Consider the following 24,036-nt stretch of genomic DNA (forward strand, 5'->3'; position numbering starts at 1 on the left):
ACACACACACACACACACACACACACACACACACACACACACACACACACACACACACACATTCTGGCTTATACCCTTTTATGGTCCTCAAGGAACAGGTATAGAACACATAAAACTACCAGACACTGCCCAATGTATGTGATCAAACTAGCCAGCTTTTGTCACACGCACACGCTACTGTGTGCAATTGCACCGCCCAAAAATGCCAGTTCCCAGGCTTTTAATAAATGTGTAATTCTATATCACATCAGCTCAAACAACTCTCTCTCTCTCTCTCTCTCTCTCTCTCTCTCTCTCTCTCTCTCTCTCTCTCTCTCTCTCTCTCTCTCTCTCTCTCTCTCTCTCTCTCTCTCTCTCTCTCTCTCTCTCTCTCTCTCTCTCTCTCTCTCTCTCTCTCTCTCTCTCTCTCTCTCTCTCTCTCTCTCTTTCACTTCTCGCTCTCTCTCATCATGGCTGCCTCTGTTTTCACTCGGCTGCCCGGACAAAGACTGTTGAAATGATTACGGCTGGGCCTGAACAGTTTGTGTTTGTGTGTGTGTGTGTGGGCTTGGGTGTGTGTGTGTGTGCGCGTGTGTGTGTGTGTGTGCGCGTAATCTCCAGCGAGCCCTCCAGCGGACACCGTGACACAGGAAGAGGGAGGAAGAAGTTGATTGTTCTGAAAACCAGAAGCCAATGACATCATTTCAAAGGGCACTATTCAGAGTGTTCACAACAGGGAGGTGTGTGTGTGTGTGTGTTTGTGTATTTGTGTGCATATGTGTGTATCATTATGTCTGAGTGTGTATGACTGTTTGTGTGTTTCCATTGGAATGCGTGATTAGTTTGTCTATATGTGCACGTGTATCTGTATGAGTGTGTAACTGCGTATGTGGTTTTGTATTGGGCGTGTATGCCTTTTTTGTGGTCGCAATATATTTTGGTTTGTATGTGTGTGTGTGCGGGTGTGCATGCGTGTGTATTTCTGTTCCTGAGAGGCTAAATAAGCAACAAGGTACAAGGTATAAAAACCAAACCGCGGCCAGCAATTTCAAAGCCTCACATGCTGTGTTCTTGGAGGTGTTACTCCGAGCGCTTGCTCCGTTGGGGGAGCTAGGGGGGGGGGGGGGGGGGGGGGGTCCAACTGCTAAGAACCCTCACACCCGTCCCTTCCCCTCTTCCTGCTGGCCCATGTCTCTCCTGCTGCTCCGCAGTGGGTCAGCTACCAGAGTGTGGGTTTTATGGTTTTAATATATGTTGGTCTGCATGGCAGAGCAGGTCCATGTTGGGGTTCGCCGTTGTTGTGCCTGGGGTCGTGGCAGGATGTATTTTAAAACGGGATGGGACAACAGCCACAGCAGGAAGGCCAGGGTCCTGAGGAAGTGACTGAGCCTGAGATGGTGGTGGGGTGGGGGGGGGGAGGGGGGGGGGGGATAAGAGAATGCGAGACAAACAACAAGAATTGGGCACAGAGCTGTTTCAGAACATAAGGAAAGAGAAAAACCTCAGGCGATAGCAGCTGAACGTTAGAAGAAATAGAAAAATATGATTAGAATCTGCAATTGCACGATGAGGGTGGGTTCCTCTTCGCTGCTGTGAGGACCCGCCACCGGAGGAAAAGGTCGTTCTTAAGAGGACGAGGTTCCACTTTACAATAGACTGATCCATCATGATGATGTTGGGGTGTTTGTGTGTGAGTGCGGGTGTGTGACCGCCATAAGACAGCTTGTGTGCAGCCAACTTGGGGCGCTGGTTCTGTTAGGGGAACTAGAGAGGGGGTACGGTAGTAGAGTAGGCACACAGGGAAGGGAAACATGGACATGCAGCGATATTTACATACAGTCAGACAGACTTCCGGGCATTGTCAGACCGAGAGCGTCGATGTCAGATCCACTCCTTCCTGTGCAGAAGGGAGAACGCCATGCAATGACAATGGGCCCAAAACGGGACAAAGAGGAAATGTTTAAATTTAGGCACCATCTCCTCTCGAGCAGCTATGGATTGGTGGTGGTGCTGTTTAGTTTTTAGTGAATTCCTTCAGTTCCCCCATCCCCCCCCCCCCCCCCCCCCCCATTGTGTTTTTTCAATAGAGGGATTTTCACATTCAACGTAAATCCCAAAGGATGTCCACTATGTGAGACCAGAGTTCAGTCAATCACCTCTCTTTCTCACTGCCATGTTCCCTTTGAAAACGATCAGTGCCAAGTCAAACACAACAAACTGGCCAAACAGAGTGGATATTTAACAGCTAGGCTCTGGAGAGGAGGTAACCGAGGCATTTATAAGGAAATATCTGTATGCCTGTGTGCGTGTGTGTGTCTGCGCGCGCTCGTATCCCTGTGTGTCCAGTCCACCACCACCACCCGCGTGCGTCCGTGTCTGAAAAGTGCACGTGTGTGTGTGCGGTTCCCCTGGCAGTTGGGCGTCAGCGTGCGCTGCGAGTTTCTCACCACAGACCTGCGTGTCGGCGTCTGCTGGAGCTTTTGGGCGCAGGGCAAGAGTTCACGCGTCCCTGCCTCATTCGGTGAGTTGCTCCCATTTCTTTCCAGATAGTTGAAGAAGTAGATTCAACTTGTGCTGCTCCCTGAAGAATGGCTATCATCGACGTTCTGATCGGTTTTACTGATGGATACAAAACGTGTAGGGTTTGGTAATAGAAAAAGCGTTTTATCACTGTGTTTTGTTGTGTCGCGGAAGTTTTCTTAACCGGGTTTTTTTTGGAGGTAAGTGAATATAGCTTCTTTTTTTAACTTTGTTGAATCGCCGCCTAAGAAATCTGCATCCTGGTAAGTCTCCCCCTGTATGTCTAATACACGGGAAATAGCCCAAGGTTTGCGAACAAAGTGTTTAGAGTAGCCTTACTTTGTTTAGAGTAGCTTCGGCTGACTCCTATTTGGTGATGTTGACATGTCTACCTGCTGTGATCAATACGGTGGATCAATTAATTAGATCGACCCGCTGATTGGTTGTATAACGTTATAGCACGACGTATAGAAGTGGCCGAATATCGTGAGACTGGTCAATCAATGGAGCTCAATGATTGAAGTGTCCGATTGTTTTTCGTAATTTTATATGATGTAAAAGTATTGTATTCTAATGAAAGTGCTTTGAAAAATATGGCAACACGGAGCCTACCTAGATATGATTCGTAGATATGGGACAGTAAGTCTATCACCAAGATTAAGGAAGGTTTATTAGCAATTCAAAAAATAGCATGTGAAGTGAACTGATTTGTCACAATATAGAAAAAACCGTAAGGCCTGGAGCTCTATAGAAATAAAATTGGATGATTCTAAAATAATAATGCATTATAATTGGTCATCTGAGTACAAAATGACAACCTTGGCCTACATCAAACGTAGCCATTATGAAGAGGGGGGTAATTAACAGGCAATGGTAAAGGAGGCCTGTTCGAGTCAAGTCCTCTGCCTCAGGAAATGTTATTTCAGCTAGATGGTGATGTCACTGTTGGACAGCAGGGCTGGAATGACCAGATAGCTCTGTATTATAAGTTTCCATGACAACAGGTTCTCCTGGTATAAATGGTTGAGGGGCTCTCATGTCTGAATAATTACCAATAAGCACCGAGCGTGCAGTGTGGGGGGCATTCGGTTTGCTGACTCACAGTTATCAAACGTGTGTGTTGGGTCTCCCCCAGGCAAATGAAAGAAAGCAATATAAATCTGTTATGAATAATAACACATTCTTGTCTCTCTAGGTGCATGTGTGCTCGTGTGTGTTTATGAGACAAAACATGACGGCCATTGAAGCGAGCTGACATCGTGGGATGTGAGAACATGGAGGACACAAACAACGCCGGCCCCCCGAGCCCCAAACCCAACGGCTTCGTCAACCGCCTGTTCAGCGTTTCCCTGGACGTCCAGAATGAAACGAGCAGCGTGTGCATTCAAGAGACGCCGCCTGGGATCACCGACGCTGGACCACCGCCGGAGGACCAGGCTCCCCAGGTTCCCCTTCCCAAGACCCCCGGGAAGGACAGGCCGCCTGAGGTGCTCCGGAGGGACCGTCGCGCCACCGGGGGGATCTGGAAGATCCTGACCCGGAAGAAGGTGGCCTCAGAGCTGGAGAGGAGACCCCATTCCATGATCCTCCCCGGGGAGGCCTCGATCCCCAAGTTGTCCTTCGCCGACAAGGTCCGCTCTTTCAAGAAACTCAAGTCCCCGTCGGTCTTCAGGGGGAAAACGGGGAAGCTGTCCAGTGCCAAGTTTGGCAGCTCCTTTGTGGACGAGGACTCCTTCTGCCATGACTTTGGAACGCCCGGGCAGCCCAGCAGGGGAACGCTGAAGCACCGCGCCAAGAGGCACTCCTACGCAGGCTACACCTCGGAGTACGAGTGTTCCTTTGAAGACCTTGAACTGCCGGCCCCGTCCGAGAACCACTACCCCGCTCCCGCCGAAGAAGCCGTGACCCAGAATGGCTGCAAGCCGCCGGAGAGAGTTTGCTTTGCTAAAAGGACGGCTAGTAGCAACTCGACCAACTGTAACAACATAGCTGCCGGCGGCGAGGAGCAGAGTGTTCGGGGCAGCCCCAAGGCCCAGCCGGGGGGAGCGAGGAGAGCCAAGGGCCCAGATGTGTGGAGCTACTTGCGGAGGATCTCTCTGCTGGGCAAGGCCAATCCCGTGTACTCTGAGAGGAGCTTTGACTCTGAGCTCCCCACTCTGGACAAAACCATGGACTCAGATTGCGGCTCGGTAGACTTTGAATCCGTCAGAGATTTCCAACCGGCGCCCCCGAAACACTTAGACGGCAAGGGCCATTTCGGTGGCTTTTTAAAGTTCTTCAACAGCTTCACCGAGAACGCGAGAAAATGGCGGTCGACTCCGACGTCTCGTTCGTTCTCCCCCCCGGAGGAAGGGAAGACCCCAATAGACTCGCCCCGTGCGGGAGAACGCCCCGTGGAAACCATTCAAAGCGGCGGGTCCTTTACTCTGCACAGTCAAGGACACCCAGTCCCCCTGCCCTCCCCCAATATCCCCAAACCCTCCCAGTCTAGCACCCTAGAGAGGCACGGCAAAGCCACCACTGGGGACGCACGTTCCCCCACCGTGGTTCTGAGGGCCTTTAGAACTTGCCCAGAGTCACCCGCTGTCAATGGAATTCACTGTAAGAGTTCAGAGGGTGCAGAGAAACCTACACACAGGCAGGCTGTTCAGAGGGCCCTGGTGACAATAGAGAAGCCCATAGCCCGGCCCAGCCCGAAGCGAGACAGGGAGAATGTGCCTGCCTATGTTGCCCGAATGGCTTCCTCTGCCCAGCTTTGTCCAGAGGAAAAGGCTGAGGGACACTCTTCAGGAAATGAGCAAGATTCCACTGAGGCTCCACCTGATTCACACCAGACACGGGAATTAACCGGCCAATCACAGGCGGGAGACAAGGAGAGTATAGCCAATAGTGTGCCACCATCCGACTCCACAGAGGAAATATTCAAGGTATGTGTTGATATCGGAATATGTGGTAAATCTATTGTATTTGGCTCTAGGAAATACAGTATTATCGGTTGCTCTTATGAAACATTCTTATATTTGATTAAAAAACGTAGTGGGAATGTTATTATTTTAGAATAACACAAGTATTCATTAAAGTATGTTAACCATAGGTATATAATGTTTCAGTGTGTATTGGGTTCATGGCCTAACTCGATTTCCATTACAATCCTAATGCCATCATTTACATCATCGTCCATGCTACGCATCATGTAACAACTGCTCATGACCAAATTACCATCATCTTCGCTCCATCCGCAATTTTAACCTCCTTTAATTCCCAGTTCATTAAGTACAAGCCTTAAGGAAGTGTTCAAGTCACTCACACACACACACACACACACACACAGCCCGACGCTTGCAAAACACACACATGCACAACCACACTATTGTACAGTTGTCCTTTTGCTCCATCTGTTGGAGAGGAGAGGGAAGTCAAGAAGTTAAGAGAACTGATAAACGACAACAACATATACCCACCCCCCCCCCCACCTATCCCTTCCCGTTCTCTACTTCTCCTAGCATAGCAGGAAACCCAGTCTACCATAGATGTGTGTGGTTCCCCCCCCCCCCCCGAGCCTCAATGGCTTCCTCTACACCCCTCCCCACCACCTCCCCATTCCCCCATCACACTCTGCACACTCTTGCAGAGGCATTAGTCATCCTTCCCCCCCCCCCCCCCCCCCCCCCCCCCCACCACTCCAGTCTCACACCAGCAAGTCAGGGCACGTTAGCCCCGGCTAACTCGCCCAATAACAAGATCCGATATGACATCCCTCAGTGCTAAGCGGTCCTAGCATAGGGGGGGGGGGGTTGGCCACAAAGGAAGACTGTGGGAAAAGCGCGTTTAGACAGAGAGAAACGATGACACAGAGTCGATCCTGCTCCCTAATCCCCTGATTGTATACAGAACAAACCCACCTGTCTCCAGTAATTGTTGTGACTCTCGTAATATGGCCGTTAAGGGCGCGGCCCGATTGGGTGGGTGGATTGTTACACACGCTCAGTAATCACAGAACCCAACGTTCACGCTTGGTTCGACACCGGCGCCTGCCAACTAGTTTTCAGTTTGGATTCATACACAAATACGTGGTTAACGTGTATAGACACTCTCAACGTTTTTACAAATCTGACAACGGGTACCAAGTAGTCTCTGCCTATCACAGCTGTGCGAGCAGATTGCCGTCGTCCAATCAGCCGGCGGCAAAGATCGGTCCAGCCCGATCCCGCCGACTCCCTGTAGCTCCTGGAAGGTCCGGGCACGACCCAAGCCCTCCCAACCTGCCCGCCCTCGGCCCCGCCCCGCCTCGGCTCTGCTGGACCTCGGGAGACCACCCCCCCGGCCAGAGGGGGATCTGTACCCGGGCTACGCCGAGGTGGGCTCGCTCTGCCGGCGCAGACGCAGGCCGGTGGCGGCGCCGGCGGCGGCCGTGACGCACGCCGCCTACCCCCCGGGCCACAGGACGAGGACGGCGGGCCGCTCCAGACCCCACTCTGTCATAGAAACCAGCGTCGCTATGGAGACGCAGGCCACGCAACTGCACCACAGAGTAAGAGCATGAGACGCATAGACACGAAACGTGGGGCACAACTTTAGGACATTTAAATTCAAGTTCAGAAAAAGGCAAAGTACTCGCGCACTGAACAAAAAAATAAGCAATCAAAAAGGATCAAAAGCGTTAAAAAAATCCAAAGTAAATACCATAAATCTCGTGCTGATGTGGGGAAAGAGTAAGTGCAGGAGGGCAGAGGCTCAGGCCAGCCGACTCCACCAACCCAGTGATAAATATAGCCTTCACCAGCCCATAATGAATCAAACACACACTGCAGACGCCGAAGGGAAGCCCAGCACTAACCCGGCATTTAAACACTCACCACCACACACAACAATGCATGCATGCGCCGGCCCATTTGTTGAGGCCTCTGGGCACTGCCCTTCTACCTCCATTTCCCTCCCATCAATTGTCTCTCCGTCTCCCTCTTCTCCTGTCTGTCATCCCCTCTCCATTTCCTTTTATTATTCCCGTCCCTAACCATATCCGTTCCTCACCTTCTCTTACCGATCTCAGCTCCTTCTATTTTTTACGCCTTTTCACATTGTTCCGTTCTGCTTATGTTTGGCTCTATCTTTTTATTTCAACATCATTTTTTTTTTCTGGCCAATTTCCCGCCTCATCGCCCCCATAAGCGCTATGGCTCTCCTGCTCCTTACTCAAAGTCACTTCTCCTTAACCTGAGAGAGCGCACCTGGTCTGAATGATGTATAGTCTCCCATGGTTCACTGCCAGCCACGCTGCACACTATAATCCACCTCACCGGAATAGACCTGCAGGAGGTGAAGTGCTTTAATTCACTGCAAAATAAAGAGGACAGGGGACTAAGGCATAAAAAACATGTGATTTGAAGGGCAAGTTTGTGTGTTCGAATGTGGGTGTGTTTGTGTGTGAGAGAATGCTTGTGAGCTCGTGTGTGTGTGTGTGTGTGTGTGTGTGTGTGTGTGTGTGTGTGTGTGTGTGTGTGTGTGTGTGTGTGTGTGTGTGTGTGTGTGTGTGTGTGTGTGTGTGTGTGTGTGTGTGTGTGTGTGCGCGCATGCGAGTGTGCACGTTTGTTAGCAGATGTGTGTGTGTGTGTGTGTCTGTGAGCATGCATGTACGTGTGTGTGAGAACATGAAAGCGCGTGTTTCGTGTGTGAGCCCGTGTGAATGTGTGATGACATGTGAGCACATTAGCCGTGGCGGTGTCTGCCACGGGCGGGCGGTCCATGTCCTAATCACTCAGCCCCCTCCAGGCCCTCTCGCGGCCCCCCGGGGTGTCCCCGCTGGAGCCCCCACTCAGGGCCTCCCTGCAGCGCTGCCGGTCCCTGCCTCTGGCCCCCAGCACCCTGAGCACCCTGGCCCTGCTCCGCCAGCAGACAGGTACCCCCGCCCACGCTTCTATTATTGTCCTCGACGCGTGATGTGTTTTGTATCGTGTTCTGTATTTAAACACTAGGTGTTGTGTTTGAGTTGATGGGTCTTTCTCTCGATGCATCTGTCTGCGTGGCTGTCTGTCGATCTGCACATCTCACGTCGGTCTGTCTGTCTGTCTGTCTGTCTGTGCGTCGTGTCGTCTCTCCGTCCAGTCTGTGAAGGCCAGTCGTCGCACTCCGTCCGTCTGCGCAATGGAGACACAGGGAGCTGCAGGAGAAGGCTGCTCAGACCAGGGTCAGGACCGCTGCAGGTTAACATAGTGAGTCACACACACACACACACACACACACACACACACACACACACACACACACACACACACACACACACACACACACACACACACACACACACACACACACACACACACACACACACACACACACACACACACACACACACAGAGAGAGAGAACACGTAATTAACTTAAAAATATAATGTGTATGCTGTTAACACTTATTAACACCCGTTCATCCTAACAACTTCAGGAAATGCAGTGTGCAGTTGTTTGGATGAGCGACTGTCGAGAAAGCAGCAAATCGGCCTGTTCCGAACAGTTTTTGAATGTTTAACGGGAACAGTATTATTATTATTATCAATAAGCAGAGGATCCATACTCAAAGGACCAATGTTCAAATAAACAGCAACCCTTTCATTATGCTGACCTGGACTAAAGCAAACTTGCCTCCTAAAACCACATTAAAGTGAAGTAGCCCGCGGTTGTAGAGACCCTTTTGCTAACCACATACAGTATAATACATGTAATTGTAAGCAAAAGGTTGCAGTAACAACAGAACATCAAAGGAAATCCAACTAGCTTAATGCACCCATTTCTAAAGCCATATAATAGCAAGTGTAGCATGTATTCCTGAGTTGTGTAATATCCGCCTCCGAATGCAGGGGAATAATGTAGCTGGAGTTCGGAACTGGCCCTCGGTTGGGAAGCTTTGCCCCGCTGAAATGATTCCGGTTAGCCAGTTAAGGTATATTAAAAGGCAGTTTCTGAAAAATGATCCGAAGATTAAGACTCTAGTGAGCAAGCTAGCGCCGCTTTTGTCTGCAATTGAATTATTTAAAAAAGTGAAATGGTTATTTTTAACCCTCGTGGTTAAAACGGATCATGTGTCACAGCATGAAGGATTGATCAGCATAGATTATTAGATCAGCATTAATTCCCACCCACCATTAATCCGAGGGAATTACAGGCATGTAACTTGTGTTTGGCTCTAGGTAGTATGTTAGCTATGTATGGCATTGACATAGTTCCCAAGTTAGCCTCTAAATATAGAAAAAAATGACTCTTTCAGATATAATATATTAGGTATTATAACAGTGAATATCACAGCATAATTATTTTCCTTTATAAAAAATACCTAAAACATGGTTCCCTGCTCCTCACCGGGCTTGTAATAGTGATGTATCTATCACAAGTGAGGGAATCGTGGCTTTCAACATCATTCTATTTGCTCCCCTTTTACCTTTTTCTTTCCTACCGCGTACCTCAAACCGCCTTTTGAAGTGAATCTCGTGTCACAATTGCAAGATATCTTCGCTCACGAGCCAGGCATGAGACAATCGTTCTGATTACGAATCCCCCCCCTGTCGTCTTCCACCCCCTCCATATCCTTCTCCACACAACCCCCCCCCCCCCCCCCTTAGCCCATAGCCCACTCCCAGTTTAAATAGTGTTGGTGATGCCGCTGGTGCACATTGTTGCCATGACACTAGCATGCTCCTCTTCATCTCCCTGTTTCTATCTTTAGGCAGTGTGAACTAAATGGGGGCCGTGTGTGGGTGAGAGAGAGAGAGAGAGAGAGAGTGCAAGAGAGAGAGAGACCTAGAGAGAGAATGACGTGGGAGAGACACAGAGGAATAGAGGGAGATGCTCTCATTGTGTGGAGGCTCCTTGTGTCATGACTCTCCTTGGTGGGAAAAGGGACGGAGTCTGGACCCCCGGGGGCTTTTGATTTGATAGGAGAATCGTGAACACGGTGCTTTAGTATCATTTGCATAGCAAAGTCCAAATACCACAGCACCACAGAGCCGTCTGCTGGTTCTAAACCACATCCCTTCTGAGGTAGAACACACACACACACACACACACACACACACACACACACACACACACACACACACACACACACACACACACACACACACACACACACACACACACACACACACACACACACACACACACACACACACACACACAATGTCCTCTATCCATGTAAGAGGAGATGATTTGCTGTCCAATGTCAAATTGTGTGTTTGTGTGTGTGTGTGTGTCCTATTTCTGGTAAATCATGCATTCTTGATGTGGTCATGTGTGTGTATTCCGTGCCAGGATTTATTCTCAACAGTTTTGTGATACATTGTGTCGCATGCGTAACAGTCCCACTTTCAGGGCAACTAATGGAGCCCAGAAAACGTGGGCAGAGAGAGATTGATCGTAAAGTCGCTGCAGTGCATAACTACCACCACCGCACATACCTTCTCTCTTTTCCCTCGTTTCTCTCCACCCCCAAATCCCCCGCGCGCCCCTCATTCTCTCTCTATAAAATACAAAACATAGTGTTTTTAACGCGAAAGATGGGCTTGAGATATTTCATTTACATTTAAGGGCATTTAGCAGACACTTTTATCCAAAGCGACTTACAACAAGTACAACAAAATATCGCTGTCGGTACAGTAAGGCTGTTCATAGAACAAGTGCCAAGCACTTACTATTGCTATGTTAACCCATTCCTCGTATTCAACAAAGATAGCTAGGATAAGATGCTATACAATGCTAAGCACTATTTTTAAGTGCCTGGATGTACAAGATACAATAAATGCATACGTTAAGTTCCAGGGTATACAAACATACAATATGTGTGTGAGAGGGGTGTATTTAGGAGAGTAAGGGAGTCGATGGGGCAGTGGGGGGGATAAGGTTGGAGTCTATGCAGAGTCCAGGTGAGCTCTGAACAAGAGAGTCTTGAGTCTCTCGCTTAAACTGGTGAGCCACTCTGAAGTCCTGACATCGGCAGGGAGCTCGTTCCACCATTGGGTTGTGACTTTGTCGTGCGACCCTGTGCTTGGTCCTAGCGATGCCGGTACCAGGCGTACCAGCTGAGGCAGTTGAGCGGAGCGCTCGAGCCTGGGTGTGAGGTCTGACTAATGCTCGGAGATCGGCAGGGCTAGTTCATTGACCGCATTGTGGGCCAGTACCATTGTCTTGAAGTTAGTATTAAGATTATACAAATTTTATGAAGAATTATTCTACAATTGTCCATGCCCAATATTTGAACAACAAAAAGGCCACACTTGACACAATTGAGAGGTACCACCTGCAATCCTTCAAAGTACACCTAGGGGTACACGTACCCCCATTTCAGAAACAAATGGTGGCATTCAGAAGAGAGCAGCGGTAACCCATAATGCTAGTTCCCACGCTGGCACTTCTTCTTTCTCTGGTCTTTGATGCTTCGCCTCAAGGTTTAGGTAAGCAGTTGTTACAAAGCTTGGGGAAGCTGAGGTTTTCCCTTTTCTAGTGCGACCTGTCCCATCTCATCACATGACGCAACATCGTTCATTATGAATGGCTGAGTCAGCATGCGGGAGACGGGCTCAGCATTTGGGAGGAAGGCGCCAACCTCACTAAAAAACACTCCCTCACTCACATGCTCACTCCCTCACTCACATGCTCACTCACTCACTCACTCACTCACTTGCCTGCTCACTCACTCGTATACTCAATCGCTCACATGCTCACTTTATCACTAACTCGCACATCACATAGACACACAGACACCCAGACACATTGCACACACGTCACCACACATGCAGAAAAACAGTTTAGCACACAGACATTACCAGCATCAGATCTAAGAAAATGTATTTAATGGTATTAAGCACAGAGCCTGTATATAGTCTACAAAAGCTATGATGCTTTGCCCTTTCCTCTCAGTCTCTTGGGCACTTCCTCTCATATATAGACTCTCATTTCAAATTTCCCTCTGATAGAGTCAGGATTCATCCTCCCAGGCTCCTGTGAGTCACTGCATCGACAATTTCATTATTTTTCTAGAAATATGGAACATGGGTTAGTAATATCTCTGTCAAACAGATTGTGTGAATATGTGTGAATCCTCCTTCACCACAACCCTTTATTTTGGAAGGCTGTCAGAGGAAGGCTGTGAATCTGTCCTGCTCAAAATAGCCATGCGCGTACATGTTACGTTCCACACTATCGCGGTTCATTCAATGCCGGTTGGGTTGCCAGGCTAGCAGCTTGTAGGTACGCTGCTTCTACGTAGCCACGAGCTAATGCTGTTAAAGCACGCGGTGGACTATGATAAATAGTAGCGTTGCTAAAGGAATCCAGGAGAGTGGGCGTGTTGGATCTCTCTATGCTCTTTCTTTCTCCGAAGAATAGGGGACACATTGTCAGGTGTGTGTGTGTGTGTGTGTGTGTGTGTGTGTGTGTGTGTGTGTGTGTGTGTGTGTGTGTGTGTGTGTGTGTGTGTGTGTGTGTGTGTGTGTGTGTGTGTGTGTGTGTGTATACGTGCACATAGGTGTTAATGCACTTTGCGGTTTATACACTTTGAAGCTCACATACGTGAGCATACAAGGGACTACAACCACATGTGTTTTTGTGTGTGTGTGTGTGTGTGAGTGAGTGCCTGCGTGTGTGCACGCGCGCCTGCCTGTGTTTATGTGTGTGGGTATGTTGTGCATATGTGCAGGGAATAGTGGGAGAATGAGGGCGACGGTGATTAAGGCCTTTACGTAACTGTTTGAGAGGGTTTCTCCTACAGAAGCGTGTCTCCACCTCTTCCTCCGCCGATAGTCCCCACAGCGCCCGGGCCCTCGAGGCACATTGAGGCTATGCTAATCCCATGACTAACTGTTGTTTTATTTCTCTGTAGCACTTTATGTGCCCCAGCTCCAAGCACCAATGTGAATGCACGGACCTGTGTAAATGTGACGGCAACTGACTTTCGTTCTTTACTGTGAGCGTGCGTACTTGGAACATTCGGTGATGATTATACATTATACATTTACATGTAATCTCATGGTAAATGCTTCCAAAGCGTCTTACAAGTCTTTGTACAGTGATAACTTTGCTTCTGCTGAACTGCTTGATAGAGTGCAGGGCGGCTATATTACAGTGGGCCAACATAAATAAAAACTATTGTCCTGAGGTTATTTGGATTGCCTGAATAGCATGGGGTGTATATTCGAGAATCCAGTTTGATCAGTTGTGATTGGTTCTTGAGACAAGGTGCCGTGTTTTTCTGGCAGCCATTACTTGAATAGAAAGTAGATTGTCGTTGGATGCTGCAAAACCAGTTAGACAGTACAGTATAACATAAGATCCAGTACTGCCTTCATTCCCGAGGGGAAATCTGCCAGAGGAGTAAAGTGTTCGAGTCTGTTTTCTTTTAAACCACTTAATCCCTTCACCAGCATTCTCATGCACTAAACAACAAAACAACAGCAAACCCTTGAACCACAAAAAACCTAGATAAATAATTCAAAGTCAGGCGCAATCAAATGTAAAAAATATTCTTAGATCACCGTATTCTTTATATCCGTACACACACACACAAACCCCCCCCCAGCTGTTTTCCTGTACACCTAAGATGGAAGCCGCTGTCCCGTCTAATGAAGCTCAATGCGTCAGCGGGGCGGCGTTATCCTGAGCATCGCCACGTTATAACCACCGCAGCCACCCTTTATCTTCCTCACGGCCCCCAGACAAAGAGACGGAAGCTCTGCCTTGGCGGGGCGGGCGGAGACGGGCGGCGTGTTAAAGAGGGCCCCGCTCGGGGGCCCCCCCCTGCGCCCGGCCGAGGTGACGCTCCTGGCAGCTGCCTCTTCCTGTGTGTGTATAAATCAGAGAGCGTCCTCTCCGCGTCCGTCTGCACTCGACGCTGCGCGGGGCCGTGTCGGAAGAGAGCCCCTTCGTCACGCGTTACATAAACCACCCCCCCCCCCCCCCCCCCCCCCCCCCCACCTCTCTCTCCCCACCACCACCGCCACCACAGCCCACCGCCGCCCACCGCCGCCGCGTTCCCTCTTCCTGTGCTCTCGGCGCACGTCATCCCCTCCCCTCCATCACTGTCTTCTCCTCCTTTCTTCGTTCTCTCGCTCCTTCTTCTTCCTGTGTTCCTCTTTCCCTCCCTTGACCTTGGCGTCACCCTCTCTTCTCTCCGTGCTGTTTGTACCGCCTTTCACAGGTACCAGCTGTGGGGAAAACACCTGCATCCTGGGGCGTCGTGTGTGTGTGTGTGTGTGTGTGTGTGTGTGTGTGTGTGTGTGTGTGTGTGTGTGTGTGTGTGTGTGTGTGTGTGTGTGTGTGTGTGTGTGTGTGTGTGTGTGTGTGTGTGTGTGTGTGTGTGTGTGTGTGTGTGCGTGCGCATAAAGACGGCTGTTCCACATGGTTATACGGAAAGGTGTCAGCCGTTGATGTACATCTCTTTTGATAAGAGGAGATTCACTCGTCTACCAAAGGAAAAATACCAATGGGAACACTGCGCTCTGACACTGTCTCTCTGCAGAGTTTTAGCATTTCAATGCAGTGATTTCCTTTTGAATGCGGCATGTGAAAGTATTTGTGTGGGAATTTTTTATCTTCAAACAAGAAGAAGGGATTTCTTCTCCTGGATCCTTACTTTGATGGACAGCTTTTGTAGCCAATTAGAATGGATGTGTTATTCCAAGAGGGTGATCTCTGTCCCGCTATAGCTAACTGTCTACTAGAGTTTTTCTTTGTCTCTTGTGTATGTGAGAAAATGAAAAGGAAGAGTATCGATAGAAGTTTGGATTATTCTGCCTTGATAGCCACAATAATCAAATAATAATTGGAATAGCTTCAGTCCCACTAACGTTGTTTTGGTGTTGTTCATGTGTGTGTGTGTGTGTGTGTGTGTGTGTGTGTGTGTGTGTGCGTGTGCGTGCGTGCGTGCGTGCGTGCGTGCCCTTTCCCCAGGTGGTCAATGGTATTTTGACAAATTGTCATGCCAGTGAGCATGCTCAGTACAGCCCAGTGAGAACACAGACTTGCTTAAGTAACCAGCCCGTCCACCGACTAGCCTCCTGTGCGACTCGTCCTTGTCTCTAAGTAATTGCATGTAGTTTTTTTCTTTTTCTTTAATGTTTTTAAAACTGCTGACCTATCAGTGCTGCCTTCTGGGAGCTAATTACACTTTGTTAAGCCACAGCCGATGCAACGTGCCGCAGTAGAAAATCCAAGCAGGATTTGTGCATCTTTACCACAGAGGTCAGAGTTCAACATATTAGGGTTCACCAGGGATCTCCTTTCAGAGTGATGCAGAAGTCTCAGAGGAGCGGGGGGGCCCACTTGACAGGTCGCACCAGAGCTGTTCTTATTTAAAGTGATTTAATTACATGATGGTGTTTTTCGCTGTGTGCTGGAGTGGCATCTTCAAGGGGATGGATATTGTTAATAGTATCTTTGGGCCACGACTAACAAAGAGTAGATCCAATCCTTTAGGAACATATTATTATCTGCTCTATAATATAACAGGCCAAGAGGGCACAGGGCAAGCTAGTCATTATCAATCTGCATCTAGCCATAGGGGATAGGATACACAGGTAGGGTTTCAATGAGCTTTTTTTACTTTTGGCATTTCAACTTGGCATTTAGTATTGTATAGCCAAGACGAGGTCAAATTGTGCAAAGAATCCCTGAAAAAAACAGCTGTTAGCCGCAAGGTTATTTACATTCTTGGTTCTTTCTGTTTGCTCAGTTGTGTCTCTGCCTAGTTTCGAATCTAATGTTTGGTCGGGAGGGTGGGGTGGGGGGGGGGGGGGGGGTAGATACAACCTCTTTCTATGTTGTGACCTGCAGACATTTTCACTCAATTGAATCAACAGCTGATGTCTGAACAATGGCAGCAGAAGCTGAGTTCAGGGAGGGGGAAAAACTTTAAAAGTTTAAACGTTTATTTTTAGGCGTTTGCTTGTGACTGAGAGCGGCCTGGGGAGGAAGCAGGAAACCAAGAAGCGTGGTTGTCATGGAGACGGCATGGAGAACGAGGAGAGTTTTGGCTAACTAGAGGGGAAATGGGTGCGGTGGGCTCTCTCCCATTAGCAAGCCATTGGCCTCAAATGTGCTAATTTACACAGACTCCAATGTGTGGACTATTCGAGTGGAGAACAGGCAGACTGTGGGGGGGGTGGGGGGGGGGGCTTAACCTATCATATGGTGGCTGTTCTTCAACTCAAAGTATGCCCGCAGTTTGTAACTGAAGTACATAGACCATTTGACCACCATAGAGCATTTTTACTCACTCGACCCAGTTCAGAGGAGGTGTGCTTTTTTTTTGTTCTACAGTATAATTTATTCCTTTTAAGATAACTTATGTATAGTTTCGTTTTTTTTTTTTTTACTAAACTATAACCAAAGAAAATCTAGTTATAAACCAATGAGAGAGTCATATAACCTTAACTAAATATTCCCATGTCTCTGAATTTTTAAGTCAAATGTAGTTTTTCAATTCATAGGATAGTATAGTAGTAGCAAAGGTGTTTTACTCCGTGAAGACAGGAACCAGGTGTGATCCCCCAAATGTCCACAGTCTACATCAAGTCATGAACAAGATGCTTAACCGGCTCAAAACTGAAGCTGAAGTCGCTACGTTGCTTTGGATCAAAGTGTCTGCAAAGAAGTGTAAGAATTGATTGGAGAAATAAAAGTTCAGCGTTAAATATCCAGTGTTGTATGGTTTGAGAATGCAAGGACCCGGGGTCCAACAGAGTTTAGAAAGTCTTCTCACACACCAGCGCTGCTAGCCGCCACTAACCGCTGCAACCGCAAGCGAGCGCCAGACTTCAGAAGGCGTGATATCCATCGGCTGAGCGTGACGGAGCTCTCTGGCAAGGGCTCACCGTCACGCTAGACCGTCCTGCTCACCGTCAGACCATGACCAACGCGGTTCAGAGAGAGTGTGTGTGTTGGGAGAGGTGGAGAGGTTTGGGGTCTGCTTGCTGGAATCTTCACGGTGACACAGCCTGAGCTAATGGCTAGCATAGCACAGCACCTGTTCTATTTTATTTTTTATGAAACGTTACACAGGTCATATGATTTGTTATTGAACTCGTATCTTTTATCAGTCGCCCCAATGTCCCATTTGAGGTGTAGTAGGGGTTGTAGTATTTGTCGTTGTAGAAGCAGTAGCTCGGTATTAATAGAGAAAAGATACGTTAGTCCTCATGACCTCGAAATGTGTTTTTGCATCTCTTGGTGTCCATGAAAAATTTCCGCCCTCTCTTTTACCGGTAAGATCGGTATCGATATGACCACCGCAAACTGGATGTGTTGGGTCAGCCTGTTCTCCCACCTAATCGACAGAATAGGTTTGTTCCCTGCTGGCTGGGAGCTCCCGGTCTCTCTGCCAATGACAGGCCAGCCTTATTCTTCCTGGTGCTACCTTCTCACTCAGCCCGGTAGCCCCCCCTTACAGAGGCATGTTGGTGAACAAGCATGCGAGTTCTGGTGTAGCACCCGTCCAGAGACTTCTGTAGGGTGGGCTTCAGGGTCCAGCTTTAACAGCCTTTCCTTCAAAGCAATGAAGCAAAGTAAGACCCACTGGTTGACGAAACAGCCATACAGTCACGTATGTCAATGTTCTGATTGCGTTTTTGAGAACATTTCTAGCAATTAATGTGTGTTTTATTTTCTAATGCTGAGTCGACGAATATATGTGATGTTTAGTTTGTTCATTAATGCAACGTTTTCTATCGTTCAAATGGTGTTTCGTATGGGCGCTGCCATCCCTGAAACGACTTGTTTGACTTGATGTCTCTGCGATGATTAGTCATCTGAGCTGTTGTGATATGTGTTCTTTTATGTAACTGATGATGTTCTTTCCAAAAAAGAAATTTGAGTGACCCGGGGATGACATTCACTCTTCTTTGGGAGGGACTAGGCCGCTGAGCCTTTATGGGGCAGTTAAAAACGTTATGTTGCTTTGCCTCCGCCAAAAAAAAATCCATTTCAACATCTAATTCCATTCATACATTTTATTCATCAAATTAATCGCGAAATTCCACTTTAAAGGTTTTTTGAAGCGTGAAAGCAATCAGTAAAATGTAAAATGCAGACGATAACATAGTAAAAGGCTACTAAATTGATCTGCTCCCCTGTCTCTGAGTAGTGTATGTATATGTATGAGCGCATTAGCATTGGTGTCCGCGTATATTTAGACTTTCAGATGTGACCTTTGTTGTCTAAATGTCAGGGAGAGCGGAGTGAAAGCCCACAGAGACATAGCGGGCTTATGTAACACAACCCCACATACACATCTGCACACACGCACACGTATGCACGCACACACACACACACAAACACACACACGTGGCAAACACAGACCCACCAACCCATGTGGTACATACACACACAGGGCACACGTTTCGATACACTCTCTTGCTAACACGCACACACGTGGTACACACACACACACACACACACATCCCTACACCCACTTACACTCACTCTCTTTCTCTCAAGCAAATACACCCACACACACCCACACACACATGAAGGGGGAAGAAAAGTGTATTTGAGGGAGGTTGTCATTTGGAGCTGTGAAGCATCTTCCTGCTCACTGTTCTAAAGACCGATGGCCCGGTGTTCAGGAGGGAGAGCTTTTATTAGCGTGTTGTTCAGGCCCAGAGTGCCCCTGACAATTATTTATGGCCTTAAAAATAGCGATGAAGAAAGCTTTCCTTATTTTGCCGTATTTACTCCCAGCGCATCCTGGGGGTGATCCCGATCCGTCCTGTACCTCTGCCTTTTATATCTCTGTGAACACAGCCTGAGCTTGCAAGGTCGAGGGTGTGGCGTGGCGACTGAGGTTTCTAAAGGCATGAATCCATTTATGAATGACAATCTTCCATGTGCTTCACTCATGATCCGCCAACAAAGAGATTAGGGCAGGCCACTCTTGTGTAATACAGTAATTATGACGTGCTTGCCATGACTAACTTATAGATGGAAGCCTGCGTCACTGTATAGGCTACTATAACAAAGAAAAAATATATATTTGAATATATTATTTTTGTTAAATTACCACAAGATCCGATAACTTGTCCATTCAGCTCAATGGCTAACCATATGTGCGGATTATTATGGTTTGTAAGAGAAAGATCCCGGCAGCTTGTCCGATCGATACATGGGGTGAAGATGCTTCGCAGATGAAATAAGACCGCGATAGCTGGGCTCAGCTCGGTAGGGAAAAAGCGCGTTCCATTATTCTGACACGTAGCCTATTCACCTTCATCATCACGTGACCCCTGCTAATGATAAACGATAAATCACTTAGACCGCGATATTTTTAGCTGGGGTTTAGGGCGGGGTGATGGAGAGGTGGTGGTGGGGGTTGGGGGGGAGGCGACGTTTCTGCCTCTCTGGTCAATACAGTTTGCGAGGGGGCGGGGCGTGGGGGGGGTCAGGGTCAGGCTGTGCCCCTCCCTATCCCCCCTACCCGACTTTCTTAATGGCTGGTGCCGGTAGTTTAGCCGACTGAGGGGAGCGCTGATCAGTATTCATGCGGGCCCGCCTCTCAGCAGCCTCCCAGCCGCTCTGGCCCTGGTCCCCTACTCACCGGTAGGCAGGCTGAGCAGCAGAGAGCAGCTTGCGCACAGACTCCCTCTCTCCCTCTCCCTCTCTCTCTCTCTTTCTCTCTGTGCCTTCACAATCTATTGGCCGGTGATAGTCGGTGTAGGGGAAGAGGCAAACACCGGCGGGGTGTTGACTAGCGGGGAGAAATCGCGGTGCAGACTGATGATGATGATGATGGTGAGGATGATGATGATGCTGTTCTGTTCCCGTGCCTTTATCATAAAAAGCGCGTAGTGTGTGAAGAGGCGTACAGGCGCGTTTTTTTTTTCTTCTTCGATTTTTTTTTGTATGTATTTCTTGCCTTTTACTGTAATGGTGGATATCTGGGCCGGTGTTGTTACGTATCGAGGCGGAGAGGCGAATCCCGCCCGCCAGCAGTAAAGAGCATCTCTTTCTGTACCGCATCTCAACGCACAACGACTGCCGCTGCCGCCGCTGCTACTACCGCTGCTACCGCATCACCACCATGGCCCTGGACGTCCAGACGTTTGTGGTTTTTATGGTGATCGCGGTTCTGGTGCTCGTGAACGTGCTGTTAATGTTCATCCTCGGTACTCGTTAATGGATCCGCGCGCGGGGCCCGGTGCGCCGTGCGCCGCGGGTTCACGGAGGAAAGGCAAGCAGGCGAGCTGCTGCTCTGCGCGTTCGTTGCGAGCAGGGACGCCCGGCGCGCCATCATGCAGGCTACACGTTGAAATGAATGACGTTGGTACAACATATTGTCTTTCTATTCCCCCCCTCCCCACCCACCTTCCCCCCCAAAAAAATCTCCTCCGTACTTTCTTGTCTTGTCCCTCTAATCGTTTGTGACAGCTGGTGGTGGTGGTGTCTGGTGGTCGTATAGTTGTGGCGGATCATTTATAGATGTGGAGTTCTTATTTTGGTGGCCGGGGAATTCATTTATTCCCTGTCATATAAATATGCCCCCCCCTCCCCTCCCGCTCACGTCTATCGCCTTCTATCCTCTATGTTGCATTATGTCATTTTTGTGCGTAGGCTAGCTGTAATATGGGCTGTCTTTGACTGAAAAATGTGCGTTATCGCCAAATTATTTCATCGTTGCTGTTTTTGAAACCCGACATTCCTGCTGCGTCAGGACTTACTTCTGAGGCACAAGTGAAAGCTAGGGATCCTCGGATATTACAGCCTAGGCCTATATATCGACACTACCCTCCTTGTAGAGGATGCTAAGCTAGGTTTTCTTGGAAGGTAAATAGTGGTGCTGTCGCTGCTGGCATCTGCTCGTGTTTATTTTGCATCTATAAGCTCCATAATCTGCGAGGGGACAGTAGCCAATAGTAGGCCAAGCTAGGCCTCATACAGGACGGCAGTCATCATTTCAGGTTTCCCCCATTTTAGATACAGCTCCACTTTGCTCTCATTTCATAGTCCACGAAATAACCCCCTCCCTCCTTGCCCATTGGACATATTGAAGTGGTCCCCCGTTATAGATGGCCACACATTATCACACCAAACACCACTTCCTACATGATATATATTCCGTTTGAGAGATAGACAATCCTCCAAGTGAAAAAACATGCCACACAGAAGAAAGAAAGTACAGGTTCCCCTTTCCCCCAAATGGTATTTTCTAGTAATGATAATAATAAAATACTGATGTGAGGGCAGATGTTTTGAATTTTGCATGAATATCATAAAATAGACATGCTGAAAGCCTTTGCTATCTATACACACACCTATGAGTAGAGTGGTGGTGTCTTGGTCGGGGGTGAAGAGTTACCTGTCCCCTAACACTCTATGCTAAGTGCATTTTGTGTGTGAGCGTGTGCTTGTGTGTGTGTATGTGTGCGTGTGTTTTTGTTCATGCCTTTGTGTGCGTTTCTGTGTTTATGGGCTTGTGTGCGTGTGTGTGTGTGTGTGTGTGTGTGTGTGTGTGTGTGTGTGTGTGTGTGTGTGTGTGTGTGTGCACATTTCTGTGTACATTCATCACGGGTCCGGCAGTGTGTATCACGAGCGGTGGTACCTCATTCACATGCGCTGGCATGTGGTGCTAGCCAGCGCGGTTTCCCATCGCTGTGATGCAGCAGATAACCCCCTCTCCTGCTCTCCTCCCCTCCCCTCCCCTCAGCAGAGATCCCCCCCAGGGGTCGGTGAACATCATAATGATGCATGTTGCAGCCAGCAACCTGCACATCAGCTAGCATGCTGTACAGCAGCACAGATAGGGTCGCAGTGTGGATGCACATCCACATGTCTCTACTGTGTTTGTTTGTGTGTGTGTGTTTGGGGAGGCGGGGGTTGTGTGTGTGTGTGTGTGTGTGTGTGTGTGTGTGTGTGTGTGTGTGTGTGTGTGTGTGTGTGTGTGTGTGTGTGTGTGTGTGTGTGTGTGTGTGTGTGTGTGTGTGTGTGTGTGAGTGAATGTGTTAAAGCGCTACACACGTGAAGTTTCTCTTTGAAGCTAAATCTCTGGTGTTCACACATTTGGAATAATCCCCAATGGCAGGTGGTTGCTAATGGAGTTATGTTGAATTCTGTGCAGTCAGAAGTGTCAATTTGTTTACAGTATGTGTGTGTGTGTGTGCGTGTGTGCCTGTGTGCGTGTACACGTGTGTATGTGCGTGGCGATGTGATGCGCCGGGCACGATGTATGTGCACGTTACCTCTCTCTGTGTTTTTTTTTTCTTCTTTTTATTTTTTTGCCAGCCAGAGCATCTTTGATTGGCTCTCAGACTCTGGACATAAGTGTATTACATAACGGGGTTGGCAGACACCGAGAGAGGATGGTCCGCGAGACTCTCACTGTGTGCGTCGCTGAGCGAGAAGCGAAAAAAGAAAGAGCAGCAGCGAAGCCTCAGTCTGGAATACAGCGCCTCGCGAGGACTGCCCTCCCTTGTTTCCGCGTTCCTTTAAAAACCGAGAAGGGGGATTTATATTTGTCATGATTTGATGAGCCGGGCTTCTCCATGCATACTCTTTGTGAGCAGTTACATGCCACAAACATGGTAAGGCTGCTGTGTGTGTGTGTGTGTGTGTGTGTGTCGTTGTGTGTGTTTGAGAGCAGGGGGTTGTTGGAATGCAGGGGAGCTGCCAGTGCAGTGAATGCTGATGTGTTATGGTGCAAAGAAGATTTAAGCTCGAAAGAAAAAATTGCTTCTTTCTGTTCTTTTCTGGTCACCGTTAACCTATTCCCTGATCGCTTGTCTTTCTGGTGGAGTGAACACGTTTTGGACATCATTGCTATCTATCTATATATACAGGGAGAGATGTTTGAATATGTGGTCCATGTGATGGGAGAGTTATCTGCATTCATTTGCATTGACCCATATAGAGACTGTGCGGCTCGGAGACAGCTGTTTCACCCTGAGATATTTGATTTTGCGACTGCAGTATAACCATGGCGATGACTTAGGTAGTTCCAGCCGGTAGATGTAGTGGCAATGGACAAGGTGTCTTGTGGCAGAAACCCCTGCACGGTTGAATGTTAGTCAGGGTCTCTGTGAAGGTGGTGTGTTGTGCGTGTGTGTGTGTGCGTGTGCGTGTGTTTGCGTGCGTGTGCGTGTGTTTGCGTGCGTGTGTGTGTGTTTGTGTGTGTGGATTGCGATTACTTTCAACTAGGGTATGAATCAGGCAATGGAACAGATTATGTTATATAATCCGGGTTCATTCCACAGTGGAAGGAGGGAGAGAGATGGGGTTTATAAAGGAGATGGTAGCATTGATCTCATTAGATTGATGGGTGGGATGAGTTGAACACAGGCAGAAACATGGGGGAATCTCTCTGGTTCTCTCTTTCTTTATCTCTCTCTCTTTCGTTCTCTCCCTCGTTCTTTCTTTCTCCAGGGCCTGTATTAGGAAGATTGATGGGGCCTAGAGACGATGGGCTTGGAGGGAAATGAGAGTGGTGGTTTGTTAAGCCGGGGGGGGGGGGGGGGGGGGGGGGGGGGGGGTATATGAGAGATAGCCGAGGGAATAGGGGAATATGTGAGGTAGT

The 24,036-nt window shown here is 48.6% G+C and overlaps 1 protein-coding gene across 6 annotated transcripts in view; it reads left to right on the forward strand.

Moving 5' to 3' along the window:
* The first annotated feature begins 2,125 nt into the window (after positions 1–2,125).
* Positions 2,126–24,036, forward strand: part of LOC130390390 (rho guanine nucleotide exchange factor 9) — a 41,450-nt gene continuing 19,539 nt past the window's right edge. For 2 of the 6 annotated variants that reach the window (XM_056600311.1, XM_056600314.1), the window contains exons 1-4: positions 2,126–2,500; positions 3,695–5,426; positions 8,269–8,395; positions 8,602–8,708. In XM_056600311.1, coding sequence (XP_056456286.1) covers positions 3,774–5,426; positions 8,269–8,395; positions 8,602–8,708 — 1,887 coding nt within the window. In that variant the 5' untranslated portion in view covers positions 2,126–2,500; positions 3,695–3,773. The other 4 variants (XM_056600313.1, XM_056600312.1, XM_056600315.1 and 1 more) reach the window with 4 other exon arrangements.

The sequence above is a fragment of the Gadus chalcogrammus genome, chromosome 10, assembly GCF_026213295.1.
Source record: "Gadus chalcogrammus isolate NIFS_2021 chromosome 10, NIFS_Gcha_1.0, whole genome shotgun sequence".
NCBI lineage: Eukaryota > Metazoa > Chordata > Actinopteri > Gadiformes > Gadidae > Gadus > Gadus chalcogrammus.